General features: G+C 52.5%; 9 protein-coding genes across 9 annotated transcripts; 6 read left to right on the top strand and 3 right to left on the bottom strand.

The window, feature by feature from the left end:
- Nucleotides 1–4,434: 4,434 nt before the first annotated feature.
- Nucleotides 4,435–5,763, top strand: GGS23DRAFT_606297 (carbohydrate esterase family 16 protein; the record flags this gene model as incomplete). Its single annotated transcript, XM_051519885.1, has 4 exons — nucleotides 4,435–4,583; nucleotides 4,652–4,674; nucleotides 4,779–5,493; nucleotides 5,610–5,763. The coding sequence occupies 4 exons, from the start codon at nucleotides 4,435–4,437 to the stop codon at nucleotides 5,761–5,763; spliced, it is 1,041 nt and encodes a 346-aa protein (XP_051370137.1).
- A 414-nt stretch (nucleotides 5,764–6,177) lies between these two features.
- Nucleotides 6,178–7,135, bottom strand: GGS23DRAFT_150446 (uncharacterized protein). The gene is made up of 3 exons (XM_051511358.1): nucleotides 7,038–7,135; nucleotides 6,356–6,964; nucleotides 6,178–6,269 (listed from the first exon to the last, which is right to left on the bottom strand). The coding sequence occupies exons 2-3, from the start codon at nucleotides 6,917–6,919 to the stop codon at nucleotides 6,231–6,233; spliced, it is 603 nt and encodes a 200-aa protein (XP_051370136.1). The 5' UTR covers nucleotides 6,920–6,964; nucleotides 7,038–7,135; the 3' UTR covers nucleotides 6,178–6,230.
- A 1,724-nt stretch (nucleotides 7,136–8,859) lies between these two features.
- On the top strand, nucleotides 8,860–9,652 carry GGS23DRAFT_606296 (uncharacterized protein; the record flags this gene model as incomplete). Its single annotated transcript, XM_051519884.1, has 2 exons — nucleotides 8,860–8,895; nucleotides 8,987–9,652. 2 exons carry the CDS (start codon nucleotides 8,860–8,862, stop codon nucleotides 9,650–9,652), a joined length of 702 nt encoding a protein of 233 aa, XP_051370135.1.
- Nucleotides 9,653–11,784: 2,132 nt separating this feature from the next.
- On the top strand, nucleotides 11,785–13,063 carry GGS23DRAFT_611965 (uncharacterized protein). Its single transcript, XM_051520452.1, has one exon. The coding sequence runs from the start codon at nucleotides 12,105–12,107 to the stop codon at nucleotides 12,684–12,686; it is 582 nt and encodes a 193-aa protein (XP_051370134.1). The 5' UTR covers nucleotides 11,785–12,104; the 3' UTR covers nucleotides 12,687–13,063.
- A 314-nt stretch (nucleotides 13,064–13,377) lies between these two features.
- Nucleotides 13,378–13,633, bottom strand: GGS23DRAFT_598575 (uncharacterized protein; the record flags this gene model as incomplete). Its single annotated transcript, XM_051518803.1, has 2 exons — nucleotides 13,378–13,516; nucleotides 13,581–13,633. The coding sequence occupies 2 exons, from the start codon at nucleotides 13,631–13,633 to the stop codon at nucleotides 13,378–13,380; spliced, it is 192 nt and encodes a 63-aa protein (XP_051370133.1).
- An 858-nt stretch (nucleotides 13,634–14,491) lies between these two features.
- On the top strand, nucleotides 14,492–15,966 carry GGS23DRAFT_576753 (uncharacterized protein). Its single transcript, XM_051516873.1, has one exon. The coding sequence runs from the start codon at nucleotides 14,593–14,595 to the stop codon at nucleotides 15,652–15,654; it is 1,062 nt and encodes a 353-aa protein (XP_051370132.1). The 5' UTR covers nucleotides 14,492–14,592; the 3' UTR covers nucleotides 15,655–15,966.
- Nucleotides 15,967–15,968: 2 nt separating this feature from the next.
- Nucleotides 15,969–17,438, top strand: GGS23DRAFT_150359 (uncharacterized protein). Its single transcript, XM_051511357.1, has one exon. The coding sequence runs from the start codon at nucleotides 16,316–16,318 to the stop codon at nucleotides 17,153–17,155; it is 840 nt and encodes a 279-aa protein (XP_051370131.1). The 5' UTR covers nucleotides 15,969–16,315; the 3' UTR covers nucleotides 17,156–17,438.
- A 1,004-nt stretch (nucleotides 17,439–18,442) lies between these two features.
- GGS23DRAFT_598573 (uncharacterized protein) lies at nucleotides 18,443–18,838 on the top strand (the record flags this gene model as incomplete). The annotated part of the gene is made up of 1 exon (XM_051518802.1): nucleotides 18,443–18,838. One exon carries the CDS (start codon nucleotides 18,443–18,445, stop codon nucleotides 18,836–18,838), a length of 396 nt encoding a protein of 131 aa, XP_051370130.1.
- A 1,181-nt stretch (nucleotides 18,839–20,019) lies between these two features.
- On the bottom strand, nucleotides 20,020–21,700 carry GGS23DRAFT_598572 (uncharacterized protein; the record flags this gene model as incomplete). The annotated part of the gene is made up of 2 exons (XM_051518801.1): nucleotides 20,020–20,784; nucleotides 20,849–21,700. 2 exons carry the CDS (start codon nucleotides 21,698–21,700, stop codon nucleotides 20,020–20,022), a joined length of 1,617 nt encoding a protein of 538 aa, XP_051370129.1.
- Nucleotides 21,701–24,798: the final 3,098 nt, after the last annotated feature.

The following is a 24,798-nucleotide window of genomic DNA, read 5'->3' as shown; positions in this document are numbered from 1 at the left end:
GGGAGTAATAGTTCGTAACTAAGAACGGTAGTTCATAATTAATAATCGTTAATTATGAAAAGAAAACAGAGTAAGTAGTAATTTATTAGCGATCCTAGGTACCCTCGTACCTACGTAGCATATAAGGGATGGCCTCCTTACCCTAGAATATAGATAGATGCTTCCTAAAATAAATAACTTAATATAACGAGTCTTACCTCAATTATTTCATACTATTTTCGTTCTTATTTACTTTGCTTTATTACGTACGTATACCTACCAATAAAACTATTTAGCTCTCTTACTCTTATTAATTAGCTCTTTAGTATTCGCCGGTAGTAGCTCGAGATTAATGCCTTTTTCCCGAGCCTAGATTTTATATCCGGTTAGGCCTTTAATTCCGATTATTACTCGTTCGTTATCGTATCGGAGCTTATAAATCGAGAGACGGAATTATCGTCGTACCTATCTTTTAAAGAGTCGAATGGTTTTCGTAACTAAGTAACCTTATTTACTTTTAAGGGTCTTTACCTAAAGTATTCCGTTATATTTATCTCTAATAACGAATATTTATTTAAAGCCGTCGTATTCTTTCGGAAAGTTAAATAAATCCTAGTATATACGCTAAAAAAAGCGTAACGAGCGATATAATAATAGTCGGCGTAAGATTACTTTCTTACCTATCGTAAGCTTATAATACTCGTACTTAAGCGTAGGTATATTATTAATTTCGATATTCTAGGTATATTTTACGAGTACTTTAAGCGCCTCCGGGCCTAGGTACCTAGCTCTAAGGTACTAAAGTTACTCGGAACTTTCTTTCGGTTTTATTTAATTTTTCGATTTTCTCTATCGGGTTTCTCTTTCCTTAATCGTCGGAATAGTAACGAACGATACTACGTTATATAGTATTATTATAAGCGTACGTAACGGTATTATAAGAAGAACTTACGAGTAAACGGAAAACTATTTAAATTTAAAGAATATTAAGTTATAACGACGTTCGAGCTTTCTTATAATAAATCCGTTCTTAATCGACTCCCGGCGAAGAAAGTAATTAAAACCATAGTACTAGATATTAATAATAAGAAGCTTTACTTCGGAAATAATATTAATATAGAAATCTTTAACGAAAATAACGTCTTTAAGCGTAAGGTCGATCGTAAGCTTACCCGACTTATTCTAAAGGTAGTTCTTAATAACGCGTATGCTAATACCGGTAATAGGAAAGCTCGTAATACTAGCTTCGATAGTTTATTCGTTTCTAGCGGAAGCGAAGGAACCTTCGATTAATAAATCCCGGTTATTAATAAGGTAAATAGCTCCGTAGTTATCGAAGATAGTACTTTCGGAAAGGGGATATCGTATTAAATCTATAATAGAAAATACCCTTACGTTAAAGGTTATATAAATAATGCGTAGGTTTATTACCGTTACGTTAATATTACCGGATTACTTGTTATTTTTATTACGCTTATTCCGAAATAAGTTAATTCCGGAGAAGCTATCTTAACTAAGAGCGGTAACCTTTTATCCGTCGCTTTTAATAAAGGCTTGGAATAAAGTAAAGTCGCTTAAGTTATACCGTTATTTAATAACTAGTTTTACGTCGTCGGGTATATATAAGATTTATCGTAGCGTTTTATCGGTAATAGCGAATTAAAGGTTAGCGTATGCCTCCGAAGCCTAACGGTATTATTTATTATATAGATATTTATTAGCTCTAGCGTTATCGGTCGAGCTACTAAAGTTATTAGAGCTACTAACGTTAATCGCTTCGGCTTTATATCCTAAAGTAACTCTTTAATGCGTAACTAAGATATAAAGGCCCGATTTACCTATCTTTTTATCCTCGGAAATAAAAGCTCCGAGTACTTTACCTAGCTTTATAAAGGAAAGTAGCTATCGTTTAAGCCGGTCCGTCGTAATTAGTTTAATAGTTACGCGAGTAGCTTAATTTAGAGCGATCTTAGCTTTAATAACTTCGAGGAAGTCCTTCGCTCCGAGTACGCCTCGGATTTCGTTAATATCGTAAGCGAAAGCTCGGTAGTAAGCGTTATTTTAAGTAGTAAAGAATTACTTTTTATAAAAAGTACCCGCCTTTATCTTTTATAGGACCTCGCGGTATTCCTAGCGAACGAACGTTTACGTAATAATAAAGGTAGGAGCGAGGTAATCGCGGAATAATCTTACGGTATTTTAAACGTTCGGCTTAAGTTCCTAAGCTTTAAGTTATATACCGACGAACTCGAGATAATTAATAGAAACCGAGAATATAATTTAATAATAAAAAGCTCGGTAGCTTTTCCCGGCGATAGTAGCTTAAGACTCCTAAGAGCGACTTTATTCGAATAATTACTTATACTTTTCGATAAAAAGGTAGCGCGGGTTTTCGATTAAAGCTTTCGGTTCCTTCCTACGAATCTTAGGATCTTTTTCGACTTATTCGTAAAAAGCTTAAAGGTATTACTTCCTCGCTCGCTTTTTTTCCTAAGTAATAAATTCTTCGAGCGATAAAAGTATCGCCGAGCTTAGCTTATAATCGTTTATATTAGGATTAATATCCTTTTAAATATCGAATTACTCGGCGTAGTTTTAGAAAGTAATAAATTATCGTAGATATTCGTCGAAGTTACGTAGGTTAATATTAATAGGTAGCTTTTTAATAGAGAAGTCTCCGTTAGTATCCGTTATTACTATAAATATATTACTCGAGAGGAAGACGAGAGCGATATTTAAAAGAAAAAACGATTAATCGAAAGATTAAAGAGATAAAGATAAATAATAAGATTATTCGGAAGCTTATATAATAAGACCTTAGTTAACTTAGCTCCTTAGAAGAACTACCGGGCTTATAATTAATACGTAGGTTAGGAGAGCTACGTAGGTACTAAGGTTGCTTCTTAGGAGTAACGGAAGGTAGAAAGAAGAAAGTAAATTAACTAACTATTTAAAAAGGAAGGAGATTAATAAAGGAGATACGAGCTACCTATATATTGAGGAGGAGTAGAGCGTACGCGATGCTAGAGACCCGGATAGGTTCACTTGAAAGTATACTTTATCGAAGACTATAGTACGTACGATGGTCTAGGATAGATGAAACTAATATCGCTATATTAATCGAGAGGCAAGGAATCTAATGTAATTATCGTATCTTAGCTATGCCCCTTAGTCGTAGAGATATAGTAGTCGCTAGCCCGAAGGCATAAGAGGTAAGGGGAGAAAAGGGGCAAAACGTAAAAGTTACTTATTCGGCCATAGCGGTACGACGAAGTAACTTAAGCGCTTATAACTAAGATAGATATATTAATCGGAGAACGATAAATCTAATAGCAAAAACGAATCTTTAATTAAGGTAAAAATAGTAAAGATAGTAATCTAGCTAGGTAATGAACTAGATAATAAGCATGGCATGTCCCGTACTTACGGGAGCTATGGTTACTCTATATAGGCATAAGGCCTATCGTAGCGTGTTACGTGATGCATTAAGAGGGCATGTCTTACCGCACTACTACAATATAGACGATAGGAAGCTACGAGCTATGTTATATAAGCGAGCTGGGAGCTATGTTAGGTAAGCGAGTAACTCGAGAAGGAGTAGGGAGCCATATATAAGTGGCTCTCTATGTGACACGTTAATTTTTAGTATTCTTTTTTAGAACCTCTTTATATAAAAAAAGAAGATAGTTAGAAAGGTAGAATTCTTACTATAAAAATAGGTACGATTTTAAAAAGTTTTAACCTATTTAAAAACGTAGTTTTCTTGAAATAATAAATTAAATAAAAACAGAAATAAAAATAAAAATAAAATTACTTAATACAAGCTATTTTTTTTTAAAATAAAGCATTAGGTAATAGACCTACTTCATTACCGTAAGAACATTAGGTAAATATATTAATATAAGTATAGTTAATAAGGTTATTAATAAATTATATAGGAAATTATTAATATAGTTTTAAAACCCCTTAAATCGTAAATCATTTCTTATATTACTAAGTAAAAAATCCGAAAAGTTTATATATTAATTTAATTAAGCTAATTAATTACGTAAGCAAATTTCTGATTTTTCCGATTTTTTTCCGGTTTTTTACGGTGATAAATCGTTTATATATAAACCTATATAAAATACCCGGCTCGCGAAGGGGTAGTCTAGCTTACCTATTGGCCGACCCAACCAGAGGGTAGCTCCTTCCCTACGTATAATTAAATATTCAACCTGCACCTTCCTACCTACCACACCCCTAGGGTGTACGCACCGAAAAGTGGAGTTTTTTCCCAGTTGTAGCTATGCGACTCCGTAGACAGGGTAGGGTAATGGGCTGCATATCCAATAAAATCTGATACCTCTACACGTAGACATATAAAATGTCGAGTTCGGCCGTCGTCGTTGTCCTCGATCCGGGAAGCCCTACTACCTCCCCCTCTCTCGTCGCTCTCTAGCCCAACCCGTGGAGATGGTTCGCTTTGCTATAGCTGAGGTGGCAACGGCGCTGGCGTGTCTGGCTGTCGGAGGAGCAGGAGCTTTGCCATCTGAGAACAGGGACGCGTGCGTGGTGACGGCGCAATGGACCGGATGGGAGAATATCAAGCATGCATTCGTCTTGTTAGCTGGCCCGACCTGACTGAGCTCACTTACAGAGTCCCCCAGCTAACCATGCCTGGCCCCCCCAGTGGAGATAGCTACACACAGACAGGTACCGTATAACGTTTTGAGATTGCGACGACGTCTCATCCGATACGTCCTCTTCCGCCCACTCGCAGGACTAACCACAGCTGCTCCGCGCTCCCCGGCGAACAGGTTTTAACTACACCCTGTCGCCGCCCTCGCCCGAGAAGCCCTTCGGGAACCCCGACTACCCGGGCTGGACCTCGTCGAACGGGCCGAATTGGGTCGGCTTCCTGACCTTCAAGTACAACGCATCACGCCTGCAGACCTACAACCTCGCCTACGGTGGCGCCACTGTCGATTCCGCTCTCGTGCAGCCGTACATCCCCACCGTCCTCTCGGTGCGCCAACAAGTCGAGGACGAGTTCACGCCCGCGTACACGGGTGCCTCGCCGCGCGCCCCATCGGCCCCGCGCTGGACCGGTGCCGACTCCCTCTTCGCTTTTTGGATCGGTATCAACGACGTTGGCAACACGTACGGCTCCGGGCCGGATGCGTGGCCCTCGCTGTACTCGCGCATCTTCTCCGTGTACGCAGGGCTCGTCGCCAAGCTCTACGACGCCGGCGCCCGCAACTTCGTCTTCCTCAACGTGCCCCCTGTCGACCGCAGCCCGCTCACGGTGGGACAGGGCCAGCGCGCCGCCGAGCAGGAGCGCGCGGCTATCGCTGACTGGAATGGCCGCGTCGCCGACCTAGCTGCTGCCCTCAAGTCCAACCACACCGAGCAGGTCAACGTCTGGCTCTACGACACCAACGAGAGCTTCGGCCGGGTCATAGATAACCCAACTGCCTTCCCACAGACTGCCGGTCTCAAAAACACTACCGCGTACTGCACCGCGTATCAAAAGTAAGTCCCCTATCCCACCTCTCCTTAACAGAAAATCCACCCGATTCCACGCCCACCCATCACATGCCTACCCGCATCAGGGCTCGTTGTCGCATGATAATTAATACCTACGATAGCGGCACCCCGACGCAAGATACTTTGACGCCGAGCTGTGGCGTGGCTGTGAACGAATATTTCTGGCTCAACAACCTGCACCCGACATATCCCATCCACGAACTCGTCGCCAAGGAGGTAGTAGACAAGTTGGAAGCGGGACCCGGCGTATGCTAAGGAGGGAAAGGGGGTGGGAGTTTAAGGGCAGTGCATTGTACATACACCGTACACCGTTTCATGCCCTAGGCAAATACGCGAAATCCGATCGTGACCGTCGATATTTTGGCCCTGGAATCGGTCGGTAGCGATGCCAGTCATTGTAAATTCCGCATATATTCATCTGATCAGTCGATATTGCGATGAAGCCTTGGGCGACAGTGACGAGGCAGGATGGAACACGGTCTCAGATACGCAGCCTAACAGGAGGACTGGGCAGGACAAACATGTATTAAGTTATGCTGGATGGCGGCATCCGACAAACTTGGAATCACTTCTTTTCGGAGCTTGGACGCACACCTTCCACAATCGATCTAGATAGGTATTCCAACCCGTCTTTGCGACAGGATGGCATAAGATTTCTTCCTTGTGCGCTGGTATGTCTACCCATTATATTCCTCAACAGGAACTAGGACGCCGCCGAGACGCTACCAGTTGGTTATTCGACCAGCTTCAAGAAATTTCATCTGCAAAACACCCTTTTGATTAGTGTCATCCACCACTGATAAGTGCCCTGTGGAAACGATGGACGTGCACAGCTTCATACACTCACCTCCGGTACGCGGCTATTATACTCGGAGTAGTTACATCGGATGGGGTCCTCAATGATCTGACGTGCGAGTTCGAGGTCGGTCATATGAGCGGCAACGACCAGGAACGACTCGTCAGCTACCCTCTCGATCGCGTGGCCTGGTCTTGAGACGCCCGGTTGTCTGTCGAGAAGCCGGCACATCTCATTGACACACTCCTTAAATTGGGCAGCGGTAACGCCGTCGGAGCTCTGTTGTCCGTGTAGACGGTGCAGGGCCAATTCAGCGTGGTCTCTCAGCAGCCGCAGGTGGCCGCCAGGGCGGGGCAGACGCGCAGCGGGACGCAGGGTCCGGCGAGTGATGTAGCGCAGCCAGAAGGCCTTGCGCTCTCGGGTCGGCTCCGACAAAATGCCTTGGAAGCGGTGGTCGAAGGCGCCGGCGATCCAGGCGGTGCGCTCCACAGCAGCATCGAAGGCGTGGTTGACGAGACGCAGGCGTAGCATCTGCTTGTTACTGATGCGGCAGACTCTCACGGCTTCGCGGACGATCTCGTCGACGAGCTCGAGCGGCAGGTCGGAGAACGACATCTTGCAGACTCAGTTGGACAGCGGTCTCCAGTACACGCGTATCACCTGTGCACCTGTCCTTGTTAGCGATACCCGCGGTCTAGTGGGAGGGGGGCCGGGTCGGAATGAGTAGGCATACACGACGAGGAATGAGTTCGGGAATGGGGTCGAGGCGGGGAGAATTCGGACCTGATTGGCGGGTGGGGGGCGGCGCTGGGCTGGCTGCTGGGTAGAGGTGATGGTTTTCTTGTTATATATATATATATATTCTCGACTCTTTCCGGGAGAGGATTCGCTGACGGTCGAGGATAAAGAGGGGGATGAAAAGATGAAGAGCGAGGGTGGAACGAAGACAGGCTGGGCGAGGTAGGAGGGAGAGCATGGGCCAGATTGCGGGCCAGATTGCGGGCATTATTATGGAAGAGATACCATTCCACACGCCTGCCTCCGGTTTCCGTGATCGCAGTCTGCCTCGGGGTGTTGAATCACACACCGAGATGGTTGCTCAACTGGCAAATGCCCGGCCAGCAGGTATCGCGTGCGTATCCTGCCGCACGAAATGCGCAGCTCGGTACATCGCAAGTACAACGGGTACGTGGAGTGATGACCTACCGCTCTCCCCATTTCGGGGTTTGCAATCATTCCCACTTGCGGTGCCACGACGGAACCCGGGGGGGATTGTAGGGTTCTTACCGATCAACTGAGATCAGTGCTCCCTGCATGTCAGCAGGACGAGAAGACCGCGGCCGTGGTCGTCGAAGGGTTTACGATTCTGCCCCTAGACCTACAGATCGCATACGATAGCTGACCTGTGCCCAGCCGAACGCGCATATGGTCCTAGGATGATATCATGTGTCAGTCTGTCACGTAAAGGACGCGCGATAATGCAATCTACACTTTGTAGTAAGATCGGTAGGTATAGGTTGAGCTTGTTTCCGACCCTGCCTCACTTCTGCCTCTCGTTTATTCTTACTACGTCGAGATGGATATTGCGCCAACGCCTTCATCGTCCGACCCCGAGGAATCGAAATCGCTCTACAATATTACGTCGACCCGGACGCGCATGGCGTCGCGCTTCCCACTACGTACCTACCTAAGCCCCTGATATCTCGATCTCGGCCTTGATGGCTGTAGGAGGTAGGTAGTACGCATAACCGTTATCATAGGTAACCATCCCAGGGCGATGACGACGACGTCTATTTTTAATTAAATATGGCTCCCGCGTCCGTCGGACGGTCCTGTTCTGCTGCGGGATCTTGTTTAGACGAATGGTGCTACTGTGGCCAACCATTTATATGAAGGTCCAACACGGGATAAGCTTTTGAGATCTCCAGGATGCGGATCGGTTCGGGTGTAGCGGGTGGCCATTCATGCCTACGTAAGATGAAGGGTGGGGTTGTGGCTGGGCCAAGTAATTCATAAGTACCGTCTCTTTTACGCTTATATGTACCTACCGTAGGTACCTGTGAGGTGAAAAGAAATCCAAAAGAATGTCGCGTACCTCGGTGAAGACCTGGGAATACACATAAAATGGCGTGTCCTGTGCGCGCACGGCGACGGCAACCCGGCATCTCGTTCTCCAGCTTCACAACTCGGATGCTACGCTCGCGGCAAATTACAAGCGGCACTTCATACAATCGATATGGCCATCTAACGTACCTAGTATTATACACCTAGGTATAACCCGGGCCCACCGTGGTCTGCTAAGCTAATTACGCAGGGCGAGATACTATGATAGCATGGCCATAGAAAACGTGGTGCAAGACCGTTGGCCGGGACCCACCTGTTGGACGGACGGAAATGCGATGCGAGGGACGAACAAAGACAGGGAGCCTCGACAAATACGTGATGCAAATACATGAACTTCCTTATAAATATGGGGAAGGGGCCCAATGCTAAGTTATGAACTGCACGAAACCGAAACCGCCTTTTCTGCGTCGCGACTCACAGAATGCGGTAGGATGGAGGGCAACAAACCTACGTTGCATTTTATGACCGTGAGTTACCCCGACCCCCGTCCGGAATCCCACCTGTATTGTGGAGCGGCGTTGGCGACCTCGGTGCGATAGGAGCTCACGTGGAGTCCAGAATTCGGGGTCGCAGCAGAGCCTGTGGCTGCTGGAGGAGTTGGGCATCGAATACAACCTCGTCCTGCACGAACGGGACCGGGGCCGCGCGGCAGTCGCCCTGCGGGACACACATCCGCTTGGCAAGGCGCCGCAGCTCGTCACGGCTTCGGGCCGCACGATCGCCGAGCGCAGCGCGATCGCCTACTACCTGATCGAGACGTACGACAAGGAGGGCCGGTTTAAGCGGCCGGCCGACGACCGCGAGAACGACCAGTTCCGCGAGCAGCAGCTCCTCTCGGTGGGCATGACGTCGGCGAACGTGTACATGAGCCTCAAGGTCGTATTGAGCGCGCTCGCTCACTCTACGCCCTTCTTCGTCCGGCCGCTGATCCTGAGCATCCTGTGGGTGCTCAGCAGGGCATTCCTGGACGCCGAAATCGATAGCGTCTTCAAGTTCCTAGACGCCGAGCTCGAGGGGCGCCAGTTCTTCAACGGCACGGAGCGGCCAACGGGACTCGATTTCGTGCTGCAGTGGTACGTCGACTTCGGACGCTGGGGATGCGGTATCGACCTGGACAAGTACCCGAAGATAAGGGAGTGGAATGATAGGTGTGTTTCGCGCGAGGCGTGGAAAAAGGCTCTGAAGAAGGGCAACGGTTATGGCGTGGCCTTCTGGGAGAAGTAAGGGCCGCGGTGGAAGGCAGATATCGGGTTGTGGGCATGGAAGACTTCACCGGGGGGTCGGACGAAAACAGCGATAACCTCACCTCAACAGCTAAAATACACAGTACACCAGCCCAACCTCTGCCCTGTAGCCTACCCCAACGGCGGGTTCATGGCAGTATTGTTGCAGCATAATTAGTGGTGGTAGTGGTAGTGTAGCTTAAGTACTTAGTGTCGGCAGTAGTGGCGGTTGTGGCGGCAGCACAGGTAGTTTAAGTAATCCAAACGAAGCTCACCTGCGCTCATATTGTAGGTACACCGTGGCAAATGTTTCCCTGGCACAAGTTAGAAGCCTCTCGCTACACCTCATCGCGATAGGGCGTCACCCCAACCCCGAGTGCCGGCTCAGAAAGCTATCGACCGCTCTATTAACAAGCAGCCGTGTCTCTCTCCTGGCCGAAGTCGTCGCACGACACGCCCCGTTACCGTCGACACCTGAATCGCCGCGCCGTCGTCCACCCGGCCGCCCTCTTCATGCCGCGCGACCGCGACAAGACGCCTGAGCGCCACTTTCCGCCGCAGACGCTACCCGCCGCTACGACAGCCGCGAGATGCTAATCATCGTCGACGACTACTACGTCCACAACGACAACAACGACCAATCTACACCCTCACACAACAACGACTACAGCTTTACATAGAAAAGGCTGGCTAGGGGTAAGGGCAGCGAGGGCGACGGGCACCCCCCCCGCCGCATTCTCGTTGAACGGGGCGAATTCTTCAGCGATGACGCCGGCGCCGCCGGTTTTCCACTCGAGCAGTACGGACCTGGCAACAAGCGAGGCAGCGCGACGAGCGACCGCGCGAAACTGCGAGCGGTGATCGCGGCGCTTGAGTTCCGCGCGTAGCACGAGGAAGAGTATCGGCGCGTCGCCGTCGCGACGGGCCTCGAGTGCATGGCGCTCAGACCTACGCGCTGGCCGCCGCAGTGCGTGTGATGGGTTGCTGCATGTATTCCAAGGGCGATGGTCATGTGCGATATGATGGCTATTTGATTGGGTTGGTTACACGGTTGCTTCAATCAAAGCTATTGACTGTCGTCGCCTAATGCTGTTAGTGCGGGCGGTGTCGCAGAACAAGGTGAGCCATACTGCCTACGTGAAGACGTGAACGGGAAAACGCTTGAGCCGCTCCCGGTGGGAGACAACCCGGGCCAAAGTCAAGAATAATTGGCAAAGATAAACACGGCTAAATATTGTCCAGATACCATCGAAGTCGAGGAAACCAACACGCAGCCTACCCAGCCGTTCAGCGTCTCGTTATTTGAAATCACTCTTTCTAGCAGCTCCGAACATGTGCCAATGGGGCTCGTCCTTCGCGCGGTGGACGGCGAAAACCCTCCGTACGGGGACTTCGCCGCCGCGATTTCGTCGTCTCGGTCTTTTCCGTATCGCAAGGTCGCCGCCTCTTTAGCGAACGGCCATAACTCTTAAGAATCCTATAGGGGATAGTATCGAAATGTTTGAAGGGCTTCCCGCGGTCGTGATTGAAATATAATGAGAATATCCGGGGAACTTGAAAGTATCCCTGGCTCAGGGATTATCCGACACTTCGATACATTCCGATGTTTAAGCATCTTCAAGCATGGGCTTAAGTCGACGGTTCACGACAAGTGCTGTGTATGAGCTCCGAACTATCGCCAACCTCACCATTCCCCCGATTCGTGTCTTGCGGAGGTTGGTTAGATACAACCAGATAACAATTCACAGGATATATTGCACTTCCAAAAGCAAACTCTTCCACGCTAAACGCATGCTGCTGCGAAGAATGTAAAGCATAACCCAGCTACTTCACATCTTATGTCTGTAAAAGGCCTGCTTATCCTATCAGCAACCTACCCTAGCTGAACGCCTGGTTATCTCATTTAGCTACGACCCATGCACGCCAGCGACCTACGCTATAAAGCCGCGCTCTAGATTTGTCCAGATGTACAGAGTTATCCATAGGACAGATTGTTCTGTATTTAACTACGTGCCGCGGCGCCCCCACCCAGGCCGGACGAGCCTAGGCATAATCTACATAATCGGCAGTTGTTGTGCGCGGCGCACGCACCGGGAACTGTCTACTGTACGATAAGATGACAGGAGAGGGGAAGGGCAGCTATTGAATCTAGGAGTTGCAGAATATATAGCACTTCCATACAGCCTGCGGGTAAGTGACTTTACGTAGGACCGGGAGGGGATAAAGGCTAAATAGGATGCCATATCCAGTGCTGATATTAAATTGAAGCTGTCGACGGCACCGCCGGAGGGGCCGCGAGCATCTCCAACCTCTTCGTCTCTCAGTCGCCTACTATCGCCAACTTCGCAGTCCGTGGAGAGACGCCACCTTCGCCCTCGGGGGCGCGATCTTTACCAACACACGCGCGAACAAAAAAGAAAGGAACCGAAAAAAAGAAAGAAAGACAAGGCAACATGCACCCATTGCAAATAGGACACATCGCTCTCTACGTCGCTGCGGCGGCGACGCCAGTGGCCCTGGCCCTGCCGACGACGACGATGAAGACGATCCGGCAAGAAGCGGGGGCGGGGTGCGCGGAGCTGTCGACGACGCGGCCGAACTGGAAGATCACGCACGCGGCGTCGTCGGACTGGCCGGGGGGCGGGGGCGGGCGCGTGGAGCTGTTCGCGCAGCACGTGCCGACGGGGGTGACGGCGGCGTGCGACGTCGAGTACCGGCTGGACGGGCAGACGGGGGCGATCGTGGGCCACGACCCGACGGCGGCGCACGACTGCCTCAACTTCGGCGCCGCCGACCTCCTCACCAGCGTGCGCCTCGACATGGACACCCTGACCCTGTCGCTGCGCAGCCGCTGGGCCTGCGACGACTCCGCCGCCGCCCCCGCCCCGACGTACATCGCCACCGGCGTCACCGCCCTCGCCCGCGACACCTCCCCCGGCGCCTGCCTCGTCGAGCCCTCCCAGGTCGGCGACTCGACGACGTGCCCCATCGCCGACGTCGAGGTCCAGGGTGAGCTCACCGAGCACGACTGGTGATGCCGTCTCCGCCGCCGTCAGATCGGCTGCGCGGTCCGGTGGGGGCGGCAGTGCGAGAAGGGGTTGGGATCTAGGCGCTGGCGTTCTCGAGAGGGCGCCTAGTTTGTCGTTCTGGCACGATAGTCCTGCGGGAAATTGGCTGTGGTTTATCTGATGCGAGATTAATCGTTACGCCTTGTAACATGTCGATGCTCTCTCTCGCTGTGTGTCTAAAAAGGGGTCTGCGTAGATGATGCCGCAGGCCTTGCACGTGGGGTGCATTTATATATGCATATGTCTGCTCCATTCTCTAAGCTTCCGTATATTCTTGCTCTAATCCTATCCGGAGGATAATTAGGTACCTAGGTACACGCAAGATGAGCACTTTACACCTAGGCATTCTCTTCTCGAATGCCTCATGGCAGCAGTCTCTTAGGTGTGCGAGGGTAATACGCCGCGAGGTGAGCGCTTGGTAGTGCCAGAAACCAAGCAACCACGCGATCGAGACCAATGCCACCTCTACTATGTGGTGGTACACCGACCTGTCGAGAACTCGTCAAGTGCTCCTTGATGCCAGCACTTTCCGGGTCGACACCCTTGGCACGGATACGTCCCTCGAGTTCAGCCGGGTCGTGAATTCGTTGACCGCCGGAGAGCACCTCCTGCCCACGGGTGAACATATCGAAGGCATTCGTAACACGAACGCCATCTCCTACCGTAGCGCGTCGTCAATCCTGGCATAAAATGGTCGCGGCGTCTCATGGAACTTATTAATGACGTGAAAGTCCGTCTTGTACTTGGCGCGGACGACTTCGGTGTAGGAATCCTTGATTTCCATCTCAACGTCAAGCCTTGTCGATACTTGGCATCTTTTCCCCACAAACATGAGTTCCGTAGCTCCATGCATCAACATACAGATGGACAATGACGATGATGAAGATAAGCTTCAGTGCTACCGTATCCCGCATTCGAGTTGCCGCTTGTGTCAGTTTGACTTGAAACAGCTACTACACGATCCCGAAACCGACATCCAGAATCTCCCCTTCCATCTTTATAACTGAGCTGGCCTGAACCGTCCTGAGCCGAGGGTGAGACACCCTGAGCCGAAGGTCATACCTGGGCCTTAAAGCACCGGCCCGATCGACAACACTCTGTACACAACCGTGCAGAGGTGGCAGCTCGAGCAGCGGTTAAGCTTATGACCGATATGACAGCACCGGCACTAGGCTAGGCCCAGGCCAAAACGGTAGCCCAGTACGAGGCCCAGGCGGCGTGGCAGGAGCAGGCAGATGTAGACGTAGAGGCACCGGTAGAGGCACCGGAAGAAGCAACAGGGCGGCGGCGTACACGTACGGCCCGTATATCGGCCCGTACCCCGCACACACCGAGTAGGTTAGTACGGGTCGCGCGGGCCCTCGAGGCAGAGGTTCAAGCAGAGGTGCAGGCAGCACAGGCACATACACAGTTAGTGGGAGCACGGCTACAGAGAATCCAGGATGTGTGGCAATCGGTGGAGTAGGATATTGCGGAGGAACAGAATCTGTATGGCAATCTGCAGTAGTTTTTGTGACTTTTGAATATTTTGTTCGTTTTATTCATTTTCGTGATGCACTTGAAAAAGAGGCTCTCGGCTAAAAAGGGGACGAAATGCTTATGGGATGACTTTTATTTGCACAGGCCCGTGCACCTATTGGGAGCCCGTTAAATGTAGCCAATTAAATAGTGTCACGTAGAGGTTGCGCCTCTTCGTTGCTTACCTCAGCAACAGGAGCTCCTATATATTCGCTCCCGTTGCCTTCCATTCCTTAGCTCGTTCTTAGATAGAACCAAGACCTTTTCACCTTTCGCTCCTCCTCTCGTTGCTCGTGAGATAGCTCCTCGCGCGCGCTTTCGCGTACGTAGTTCCAGCTACGTGATAAATAGCCTTATGCACTTAGTAAACACCATTTACTGGAGTCCTCGCTCGCATCGCATCGCGAGCGGGCACTCTGCTAGTAAAACAATAGCTATCGGAAAGCTTGGTCGCGTCGTAATGGAGAAAGCCGCCCCCGATCTCGACGTGTACACGAAGCAAAACATCTGCGACAACACCTTGGACGATGCGCAGCTCGCAACCCGATGCCCGCTCGACAATGGGCGACTCGCCGACGCGTCCACCCCCGCGCGCTATTCCGCCGGCCAGCTCGACCATCTCCCAGCAGAACTTGTCCTCCTAGTCCTACTACAACTCGACATTCCTTCGCTGACCCGCCTCCGCCGCGCCAACCGCCGCGCGATGCAGCTTGTCGACTCGCTCCCCCAATACGCCGCTCTCGTCAGGCATTGCCCGAACATCATCCGCGCTATTCTGAGCATCCAGGCAGATGCGTTTGACTGCGAGACGCTGTACAGAATCCTCAGCACGACGCGATGCTCCACGTGCGACCGCTCTGGAGACCACCTTTACCTCATCGATTGCCGCCGAGTTTGCTACTTTTGCTTTACCGGTCGGCCGGAATACCTTCCCCTGACAATTGGCCTAGCATCGAGTCTCTTTGCTCCCAACGAGGCGCAGAAGCGCAGTGGCGTTACTGCTCGCCGACTACTGTACGCGGCAAACCTCCCGAACGTCCTAAGCCTGCCCGGGAGGTATTGTAGCGCCTGGGGCAGCGATGGGGGGAACCTGGCGCGGAAGCGGCTTCGAATCTTTGACCGTCGGGCAGTAGCAGTCCATAGTCAGGCCAGCCTTGGGCCCCCAAAGTTGGACAGGACCACCAGAGAACCTCGCAGATACATGGCCATTGTCACCGCGCCGTATCTGCTCGATGCTGGCCGACAAGTCGACTGGGGATGCTTTTGCCTTGGCTGTAGGGATGAGACGGATGAGACAGCGAGGCATTTCAGGATCAAGTATACGAGAGAAGGCATTTTAGAACATATTGCAAGGCACGGGCCAGTGAGGGAGATGCCGAGGATACCCGGTAGGTTTATGCACTCCAGTCAAAGTTGACATGGTCTCTAAGCTTCTTACTACGTAGGCATGTTGATCTCGTTAAAATTCCCTTCTCCCCTCCGTCTCTGCCCGTATGGAACGCCCTTTTACCTCGAACTACATCAAGTGCCCTTTCCGTTACCCCCTAATCGAATCGTCCATTGGTAGGCTGTGTCTTTTTTTGTAACGTTTCACGCCCATGTTGGCCGTTGGTGTTGGCCGTTGGTGTTGGCCAGGTCATATTGTGCACCTCGAGTTAGCCAACCTGGTTGAGTTGCTGGGATGACGGATTAATTGGCTACCAAGCAGCTACCAGGGTTGTAAAAAAAAGTTTAAGTTTTTTAAGTTTTTTTAAGTTAAGTTAAGTTAAGTTAAGTTAAGTTTAGTTTCGTTAAAACTTAACTTAAAAACTTTTTTTTACAACCCTGGCGGCTACTAATAAGTGTGCGGTCCCATGCCCGCTTTAAGCTAGTCACTCACCCTATTATTATTATCCCCACGCATAGGACGAATCAAAGTGTCATGCAGAGACAGTATCACCATACCCTTAAACGGACACCGCGACTCATTGTACGAGTAGCTATCTTTACAAGCCCGCGTAGTCGTCGGAATACGGTCGTTTGCACCTAAAACACATTTTTTTCTAAATTACACTTGTCTCCAGTCTCGCACCTCCGCTATGGCCGCCCTTGGACCAAAGAACTCCAACGTTCAGCTACTTTCCTGTCTCATCGACGAGGAAGATACGGGTGATAGCGAATACCGGTTCCTGGTCGACAGGCAAACCGTTAAATATGTAACCACAGCGCCAGGAGTATTTTGCGGAGCCGAGGACGACCGCACTTTTGGACCGATCCTGCTTAGCGAGCTCCTTCCTCCCTTCCCCACAGGGAATTGGAACAAAGGCTACGTGGCTAAGGACCCGCAGACAGGCCAGACCGCGTTTATCAGGACGGAGACGGTGCGGCTCTCCGGAGTAGAGAGCCTCTGGCATCCTACAAAGCTAGACGTGCTGGAATTTACGCAAAAAGAGTGGCTGAGGCAGCGAGTCCACGTCTCGACCCACCCAGAACTCGGCGGCGACGGCGCGCCCGTGTTAGTCAAGCTTGCCGTCTGGCCCTGGGAGGTCCCCTTTATGGAGACCGAGACGGCCATTTATCGGCAGATCGACGGTAAAGGCATCGGCCCCAGGTTCCTCGGCCATCTGACAGAGGGCAGAGACGGGCGCGTCGTCGGCTTCGCCGTCGAGTGGGTGGAGGGCGCGAGGGCCGCGGGGCCGGGGGATCTCGGCCGCTGCAGGGAGGCGTTGCGCCGGCTGCACGAGCTCGGGATCAAGTCCGGGGATACCAACAAGCACAACTTTCTCGTCCGCCACGGGCACGACGACGTCGTCTTGGTGGACTTTGAGCTGGCGAAGCAGAACTGCTCGCCCCAGGAGCTGGAGGCGGAGATGGCCACCCTCGAGAGCAGTCTGGCAGACGTGAGTTTCCGAGGCGGCGTAAAGCCAATTCGTGAGTGAAATAGGGGCAGCATCAACCGGGATTTGAGGGGCCGTGATCGCGTATGTCACCCAGACATATACCTAGTTACCGTATGCTGAAATGGTCCGAGCCACCTAGGAAGGCTGTGCGATGGTATAAGGAAAACTCTATTATTATTACGGACCGCTGTGGCAGAGACCCGGTGTTGTAGTGGTTGCTTGACGTATTACTCGACGTATTGTTGCCGTCTGTTGTTCTGCCGACCAACACCGCTATCGCGCCCCTTTTTGTATTCAGTCTGTATTAGTTTCTGCGCCGATTATGTGGGAAGCGGCTTGTTCCTATAGATCCCGCACTTTTATGTATGCGCGGTGACTTGAGTTTTTTCCACACGTTAGATTTGCCATCCTACCTTGTACCATCTCGACAGGTGTCGGTAGGGATTATTAAGGGCGGAAAAAACTCTCTCCCTCCCTTACGGAAAATATAATGGTTAATTAACTGCCCGAAACTGCTGCGAAGTTGCAACATTACGGGGCTTTAGCCCTTTATAATCTTAACAGATCGGTCCGTTAATATAAACCTACCTTGACTCTACGCCGCCGGCGTAACGAAACTGCTGTAGAAGGGTAATATTTGGGGGGCGGAGTTCCTGCCGCGACGGGTTGTAACATGGAGAAAAGGGATCATCGCACTCTTTACTAGGTTTCTCATAACTAAAGCTCGTATCGCACACGTCGTCGTCGAGCGGGCAATTGGCTGGATATTAGGGAGTCAATCCAGGCTAGTCCTTTGTCGGTCGCCACCACGGCTGCAGGAACTGCGGCGAATACCCAGTCAGTTGTCGCATCCGGCAGAGTAAACTCACATTACATACCTAGACAACGCGCGCGCGAAAAATCAAGCTGGGTAGCCTCTTCCCGCAGGACAGAGAAACGGCGAGGAAGAAGAGTCTTTGGTCCGTCCCTCGCAGCAGCCGGCGTGCCCCGATCAAAGGCGAAGGACAAAGCGATTCTCGCAGCGTTGAAAGTCCTTGTTTCCTCAGCCATCACCACAATGGCTTGTTAGCGCCCTTTGACGCCTCGTGCGGTCCGGCACCCGGCCGCTGGTATAATAAGTACTGCTGATGCCGCGGGGGCATAAGAACGATTCTAGAGCCTGGTAACGTCTTGGAAGCCTCTAGGGCCGCTGCTAGGATCTATAAGAATCGGTAACCCGGCCACTTTGGCTACTTCGCTGCACACCCGCCCTCGTATTACCAGCGCTCCCCGGCGCTGAGAAAGGTAGGCAACCCCACACCCCCCCCTCCACGACACCCCCGAACCATGGTGTGCACGGGCCGAGGCGTGGCCGGCGAGCGGGCCGCGGTGCTCGCGGCGCAGCGCCAGCAGGCGCAGAGGCAGGCGGAGCGCGCGCAGCGGCTGCGGCCGGCCCTCGGGTCGTCGCACTCGTCGTCGGGGCCGCGGTTCCCCGAGTCGCCGTGCGCCAGCGCGGGCGCGGGGCCGGCGGCGGCGGCGGCGACGGCGAACCCGTTCCTGCGCGCGGTCGCCGAGCCGGCCGCCGGCACCCGCCGCGGCCAGGCGCTGCTCCTCGACGCCGAGACCAAGCTCGACATGGGCCTGGTGCCCCGCGGCTCCTTCGCCTTCATGAGCAAGGCGTACGTCGAGGAGGTCGACGACTGGTGCCGCCTCCAAGAGGAGCGGCGGAGCGCCACCTTCTGACGGGGAGCGAGGGCATCCCGGAGTCGTGGCGGGATTTTCTCTCTTCGTGAAAGAGGTGTCTCCCGTGCAAGATAGCAGACGATAATTGAATGGTAGGTATGTACCGGTGTTATGCGATATCCGAGACTTTTCGCTCACCGGGGTGGTGCGGGGAGGCGGTATGACGTCACGCCCTGAGGGGATAACTTGGCTGAACCCGATCCTGCCGGCTCTACGAGTTACGGGTGGGAAGATTCCGCGGCGGGGGCGGGTTAGAGGAAAACGTGTATGAGGATGACGGATCTGTTCCAAGGGCAGGTCTAGAATAAACAGGCCCTCGACATAAGTTGCTATTACCACCAACGATATCGGCCTATACATACCTACGTGGTTAAGAACGTGCGAAGTGTCTATTTCGCTGTTGGCGAAAACCAAGTCCACATGGCGAATATATCACAGAGGTGTCACGGAGCAGGAAAAGTGTCAACGTGTTATCGTGTCATCGGCGTTATTCATAAAAAATCTCATTACATCATGTGCCCGATCCCTATTTGTATGTTGCCGCATCTTGCTCTAGCCATGGTCATATCCCGGCGCCCCCCGATGGATGCCGCCCACAACATTGAATATCGTGACCTCATATATTTATCCCAGAACCCGAATCTGGCGATGTGGTAAAAAGCATTGCGGCAACTAACCGGAGACGTATCGTCGTATACTATGGCTGTCTTATCCATCACATTTGCCTAGTACTCCAGGAACAGACCGCGATGAAAAGAGAAAAAAAAAAAGGTAGGTCGGGTCCCTACCCTATTATCTCATATAGCCCGCAGTCCTGTAGGTGCTCCAGTTTGCGACCGAAGCCTCCCCTATGCGAGTGGCCTGATGCCAAGATTTCGGGGTAGATCCCAGTATCTTGCCATCCCCCCCGTTCCATCTTGCTCAATCGCGGATGCGCCGAAATACGCGAAACCCGGAGCGCGACTCAGGTTAGAGTGGCTAGCATAGCCCTCATAAGACCGGGCGGTGGACCTATCGAGAGACGAAACCTCGCGTTAGCCGGACTTCCCTGTTTTTATCACCGTGACGGCGATGGGAGGGCGAGAGGGTAGGGATATCGCCTAGGAAAGACTCGGCGATGAGGATGTGTTTGCGGGCATGCATGTGCGGGAAGGGCGCGCGAACCTCACCGTCACCCTCTCTCACCGATACTTCGGAACGCTGATGGACATCCTACCTTTCTTGTCCTTCTCGATGCGCACGCCACGACGCGGTTCCTCGATGTGCTCGACCTGCTCCTCGTACAGCACGAGCTCGCCCGTCGGCAGCCGCTCGGCGCTCACGAGCTCGCGCTCCCCGACCCGGCTACGGCTACTACTATGTGACCGGTGCCTCGAGTGAGAGTGCGAGTGCGACCGCCGGTGCCGGCTGCTGCTGTGGTGATGGTGGTGGCGGTGTGGGTGGTGGTATTCCAGCTCAGTCGACAGGTAGTCTCGTTCCGCCTGAAGCCGCGCGATTTCCAAGCTGATCTCCCGGTCCTTGCGCCGCTTGTCGCCGCTGGATACCAGAGCTAGCGGCCCGATAGGCACTTCTTCGCTGATCTCGCGCGGCGTCGGCTCGATGATGAGCGGCCCTCGTGTAGTCGAAGTCGAGTGGCTGCGGCGGCTACGGACCGTGCGAGTGGGCGAAGCTTCGCGGATAGTGGTGTCCTTGAATACCTCGACGGGAGCCGGCGGAGGTGCGGCCACCACCGGCGCTTGGGTATGGATCACGGGTGGGGGAGGCGGAGCTGGCATGGGCGGAGGTGGGATGACAAAGACTTCCTGCCGTCTTTCTTCGACAGTGCCACCGGCGGACGAGCGGGCGGCGGTTACTTCCTGCTCTGCTCTCTTATATTCCTCACTGTGCTTGAGTAGGTCGTCTATGTTTTGTTGCCCGAGCGCCAACTGCACCACGATGGTGTTTCCCTAGACACAATACGATTAGTAGCGGCTACGGAATGCGCATCCGAGGGGAGGCGGGGAGGCATACCTCTTCGGTGTATGGATAGCACAGGTCGATAAGAGCGCGCTTGGAAACGAGTCGCGCCGGGATCCTCGTCTTCCCCTTCTTCGGGTACACGCTCCTGGTGGTGATAGCGGTGCCTCCGCTGCTGCTCGAGCTGTCGGACGAGGAAGCGCGCGAAGTGCTCCTGCTTCGGACGCTACCGTCCTTTGGTTTACTCTTCGATCCGCTGCTATCGCGCCGCCTCCTCGATCGGACGATCTCCCTCTCCAGGACGCGCCCGGGATAGTTGTGGAATTCCTCGTCGCCGTACCGGCCAGGGTCGGAGATTTTGATTTCGTCATAATCGCGTTCTGCGTACATCCTGGGTGGAGGCAGCGCTCGGGATCTGGGGAGCGGGATGGGGTCGTACGGCTCGGGCCGATAGTCGCGGTAGCGGGCCGGAGGGTCGGGCTCGTCCCTATTGACAAACCGCGGCGGGGGACGTCGGTCAAAGGTATCCAGAGACGACTGGCGTCTAAGCAGCGTTCCCGGGCGTCGCGGAGGGGAGTCTCGGCGTTCATCGCGTCTCCGTTCTAGGTCCGGATCCACGTAGAGCCGTCGCCCAACTTCCGGAGGCGGGGAGTGTCGAATGTGGAGGGGTTCCTCATAGTATCGCTTCCCGCGGATGGGTAGATCGCCATCCCTGGGAGGCGGCGATCGCCGTTCACGTCTCTCGCCAACCGAGGTTTCCCGTAGTCTGTCACCCGGCCCACGGTTGTAGACACGGTCACGCTCGTCGATGCGGTCAACTTCGGCGACAAGGGGATGTCTATCCCACCTCCCACCACGATATGACTCGCCATAGGCTAGATCGTCGTCGACGGTTTTGTACGCCATGCTGGTCGTGGTGAAATGGAGCGAAAAAGGCGGAGATTGGGAAATGTAAATACCGTGCGGAGGCGGAAGTTGGCTAGGATGGATCGGATGTGCGATATGGGGATGCGGGTGGCGCAGAATGTTCTCTATCTCTGCGGGCGAAGCAGCAGTGTAGAACGATGAGGAGCGGTGCTGCGGGAAGATTGCGAGCTACGGCGACCGAAGGCGAGGGCGTTGACGAGAAAAGGTCGGGGTTGCCCACAAACGAGCGGTTGATTAGGCCCTCTCTTTCTGATGAAGGGGAGCCGGGGTGGGTTTTCGCGGGCTTGCGACGGGCAACGCACAGACTGTGCGGTCTCCCTGTTCTCTTCCTGTTCTTTTCCTAGGCTGTCGTTGGGATCTTCTCACACGCCGCCTGCGTGTGACTGGGGTGCAAAAACGTCGGGAACCAACTGACGGAGGGGAGTGACCAACAGGATAGGCTTAGTCTCGGTTGCGGCATATACGTACAGCGGTATATGTCTATATGCCAGTGCTACCGGAGTTGACCCTCTTCTCTTCTTCAGAGACAGATCGACCTCGTAGGTGTATGCCGGTGGATGCTGGCGTAGGTATATTCCGGTGCGGATGGGCGCGAGAAGAGGTAGGGTATGTTCGCGGATTTGGCGAGGGAGAAAAGGTGCGGGAAGAGGAAGGGGGGAGAAGTGGTGGGTAGGTATATAGGCAGAGGGGGGGAAGAGAGAGCGAGAGGAGAGAGAGTCGAGATACCATGTGAGAAGCGGCAACGTGAATATGGCGGGGCAAGCAGGTTCTCTGGCGTTATTACATCACCTGCCGCCGCCAGAGGAGAGCTGATGACGGTCCACCTCTCCCCCCCCCCGGCTCTACCCACATGCTGTAGGAGAGGAGGGTATGTACCTGATGTATGCAGGTGTATCCATATCCGTCTGAAATATAGGTACCTACACCCCACCTACATACCTCCCTGTACGTCCTAAGCAGGGGGGTAGGCAGGATGTACACAGATTCATTCACCATAGCCCTCGTAATCGGGCATATACTAGCACGAATTCGCGTGCCACGTCTAGGCCCATACAAATGGACGGATATATGTCAATAGATTAAGTACCCATATCTCTACTCCACGCAAATTTGGTGGCCCTAGGAGTGACTTAGGTAGGTACTTATTTGCATTGAGATAGGTACAGGTAGTTCCTATGGGGAGGCTAGTAGCCGAGACGAGTCGCTTTGCTTTGCTATTTATCTGCTAAGGTAGGTTGGGTGCCTAAGGTATCCATCCATTGAATGTCTACCTCCTGTAAGTAGCACCCATGCTTCATTCGCCTCATCCGTTCTCGAAATCCCCCGTTCCCCCCAAATCACTTCCAGCCTCAAAGCTTCCGGTCGCACCAGGTACGTGTGAGTCTTGTCCGGCACGTCGTCTATTTGCATTGCCAACTATCAAATAAGAGAAGATGTAACATGCAGCGGGTGAGTCTGTCGCCTCTCTTCTTCTTATTCTTCGACCTACCACCGACGAGCTAGGCCCTAAGCCCATTCCCGGCCGGCTCTATCCCAGGTCTGGAATTGCCGATTTGCTCAACCATCGTGGCTGTTGTGTGCATGCGTGCACGCACCCGTCCATAACCGCACAAGCCTCACGGACGGGGGGGATTGTGACTCGACGTCCTGGTCTCGGGGGTGTCCCTGAGAGCTTCTACCAGGCTACCTAGGCAATTGGCAATTGGGCATCTCGGGTTCCGAGCTGGACGCGTGTACGTACATGAACACAGTAGGTATTAGTAGGTATGGATTTCTGGAGGCCCGTGGGCGTTTTCGTCTGCAAAGCCTTCCAGGCCCCTCTGCTACCCAGACATCTGTCCCAAGTCCATCTCTCTTGTACGACGGTGAGATCCATCCGAGTTGCACCTGAGTCCGCAGTTCCTACCTATCAGACGCGTCCAGCGCATCCAGGACAGCCAGAGTGCTAGTAGCCTACGAGTGGGAGGTATCGTGGTGAGGCCCCGCCGGTATGACGAGTGCCGCCTTATCCCAGACGGAGGCGAATGGCTAAGAAGAGGGGAATGGGCACGCCTTGGAAACAGATTTCCGCCCGAGGTCGCTCTTTCGGACAAATACGCGTCGAAATACTCTTTCAGTTATCGGGAATTACTTTATAAAGATGCGTTCCTTTAGCTTCCCGTTCCGGTATGCTGTAATAAAGTCTATCTGCAATATATATCATTCGTAGGTAGTATTGGTGTTGGTTGTGTTGGCGGTGGTAGTGTTGGTGGTGTGGTGTTGGTGGTAGCGCAGTCGGCAGTAATACCTAGCGGTAGTAGCTTAAGGAATCGAAAAACTTCACCCCAACCAGTTAATAGAGTGGAAGGAGCCAATAGAATCTTCAGTAAGCCGCAACCTGCTCTGGGGTGAGGTACAGGGGACCTTAGTTGGGCTGGTCTGTATACTCTGCCATTTCCAGCAGACGGCAATATATATATTAATTATCTTCCCTCATAGAATGTCATGAAGACACAACTTTCACCTAGTCGGAAATGCGAAGAAGATCTATTTATTCACCAGAGATGAACAACATTTCTCACTCATCTTGGGGCGATGGCTCCGGCGCGTTTTATACCTACCGTTTCGGAGCTAGCAAGCCAACAACCATTGCCGCAAACTCGCCCACTTTCGCCCACTTGCCTAATATTACAACTAGTCCACGACGCAAGTGATGCCAACGCGGCCTGGTGAATCCGCGAGACCTTCCTGAAAGTGCAGAAGCAGTCCTTCCCAAAGAGAGTCCGCGAACGCAGAACCCTAAGTAAACCACCTACCTCCATGACCCCGCCAACGGTATCGCGATAACCTCCTCGATCCCGCGCGCCTTATATCACAGCGAATTCAACGAGCGGTACTATCTCATCACGACCCGGGTACCTGGAGGGACGCTGGAGAAGGCGTGGCTAACCATGGACGAGGCGGCCAAGCAAGCGTGCGTCGACCAAGTCGCGGATGCTTGCAAAGAGCTTGCTCGGAAGGAGAACAGGATAATCTGTAGCGCCGACGGTGGTAAGCTCTTAGAAACTTGGATAAATCCCTTTGCACCGAGTAAACAG

The sequence above is a fragment of the Durotheca rogersii genome (genome assembly GCF_024521655.1).
Source record: "Durotheca rogersii strain YMJ 92031201 chromosome Unknown GGS23scaffold_18, whole genome shotgun sequence".
Classification (NCBI taxonomy): domain Eukaryota; kingdom Fungi; phylum Ascomycota; class Sordariomycetes; order Xylariales; family Xylariaceae; genus Durotheca; species Durotheca rogersii.
The sequence above is the reverse complement of the archived record's forward strand: the minus strand, read 5'-3'. Positions and strand labels throughout refer to the sequence as shown.

What these genes read in the sequence shown, in the direction of transcription:
- GGS23DRAFT_611965 (XM_051520452.1), top strand. Translation starts at nt 12,105, where the DNA reads ATGCACCCATTGCAAATAGGACACATCGCTCTCTACGTCGCTGCGGCG.
- GGS23DRAFT_150446 (XM_051511358.1), bottom strand. Translation starts at nt 6,919, where the DNA reads ATGTCGTTCTCCGACCTGCCGCTCGAGCTCGTCGACGAGATCGTCCGC. An exon ending in ATAATAGCCGCGTACCGGAG is followed by an intron (nt 6,270 to 6,355) that starts GTGAGTGTATGA and finishes GGTGTTTTGCAG; the next exon opens with ATGAAATTTCTTGAAGCTGG.
- GGS23DRAFT_150359 (XM_051511357.1), top strand. Translation starts at nt 16,316, where the DNA reads ATGGCCGCCCTTGGACCAAAGAACTCCAACGTTCAGCTACTTTCCTGT.
- GGS23DRAFT_576753 (XM_051516873.1), top strand. Translation starts at nt 14,593, where the DNA reads ATGCACTTAGTAAACACCATTTACTGGAGTCCTCGCTCGCATCGCATC.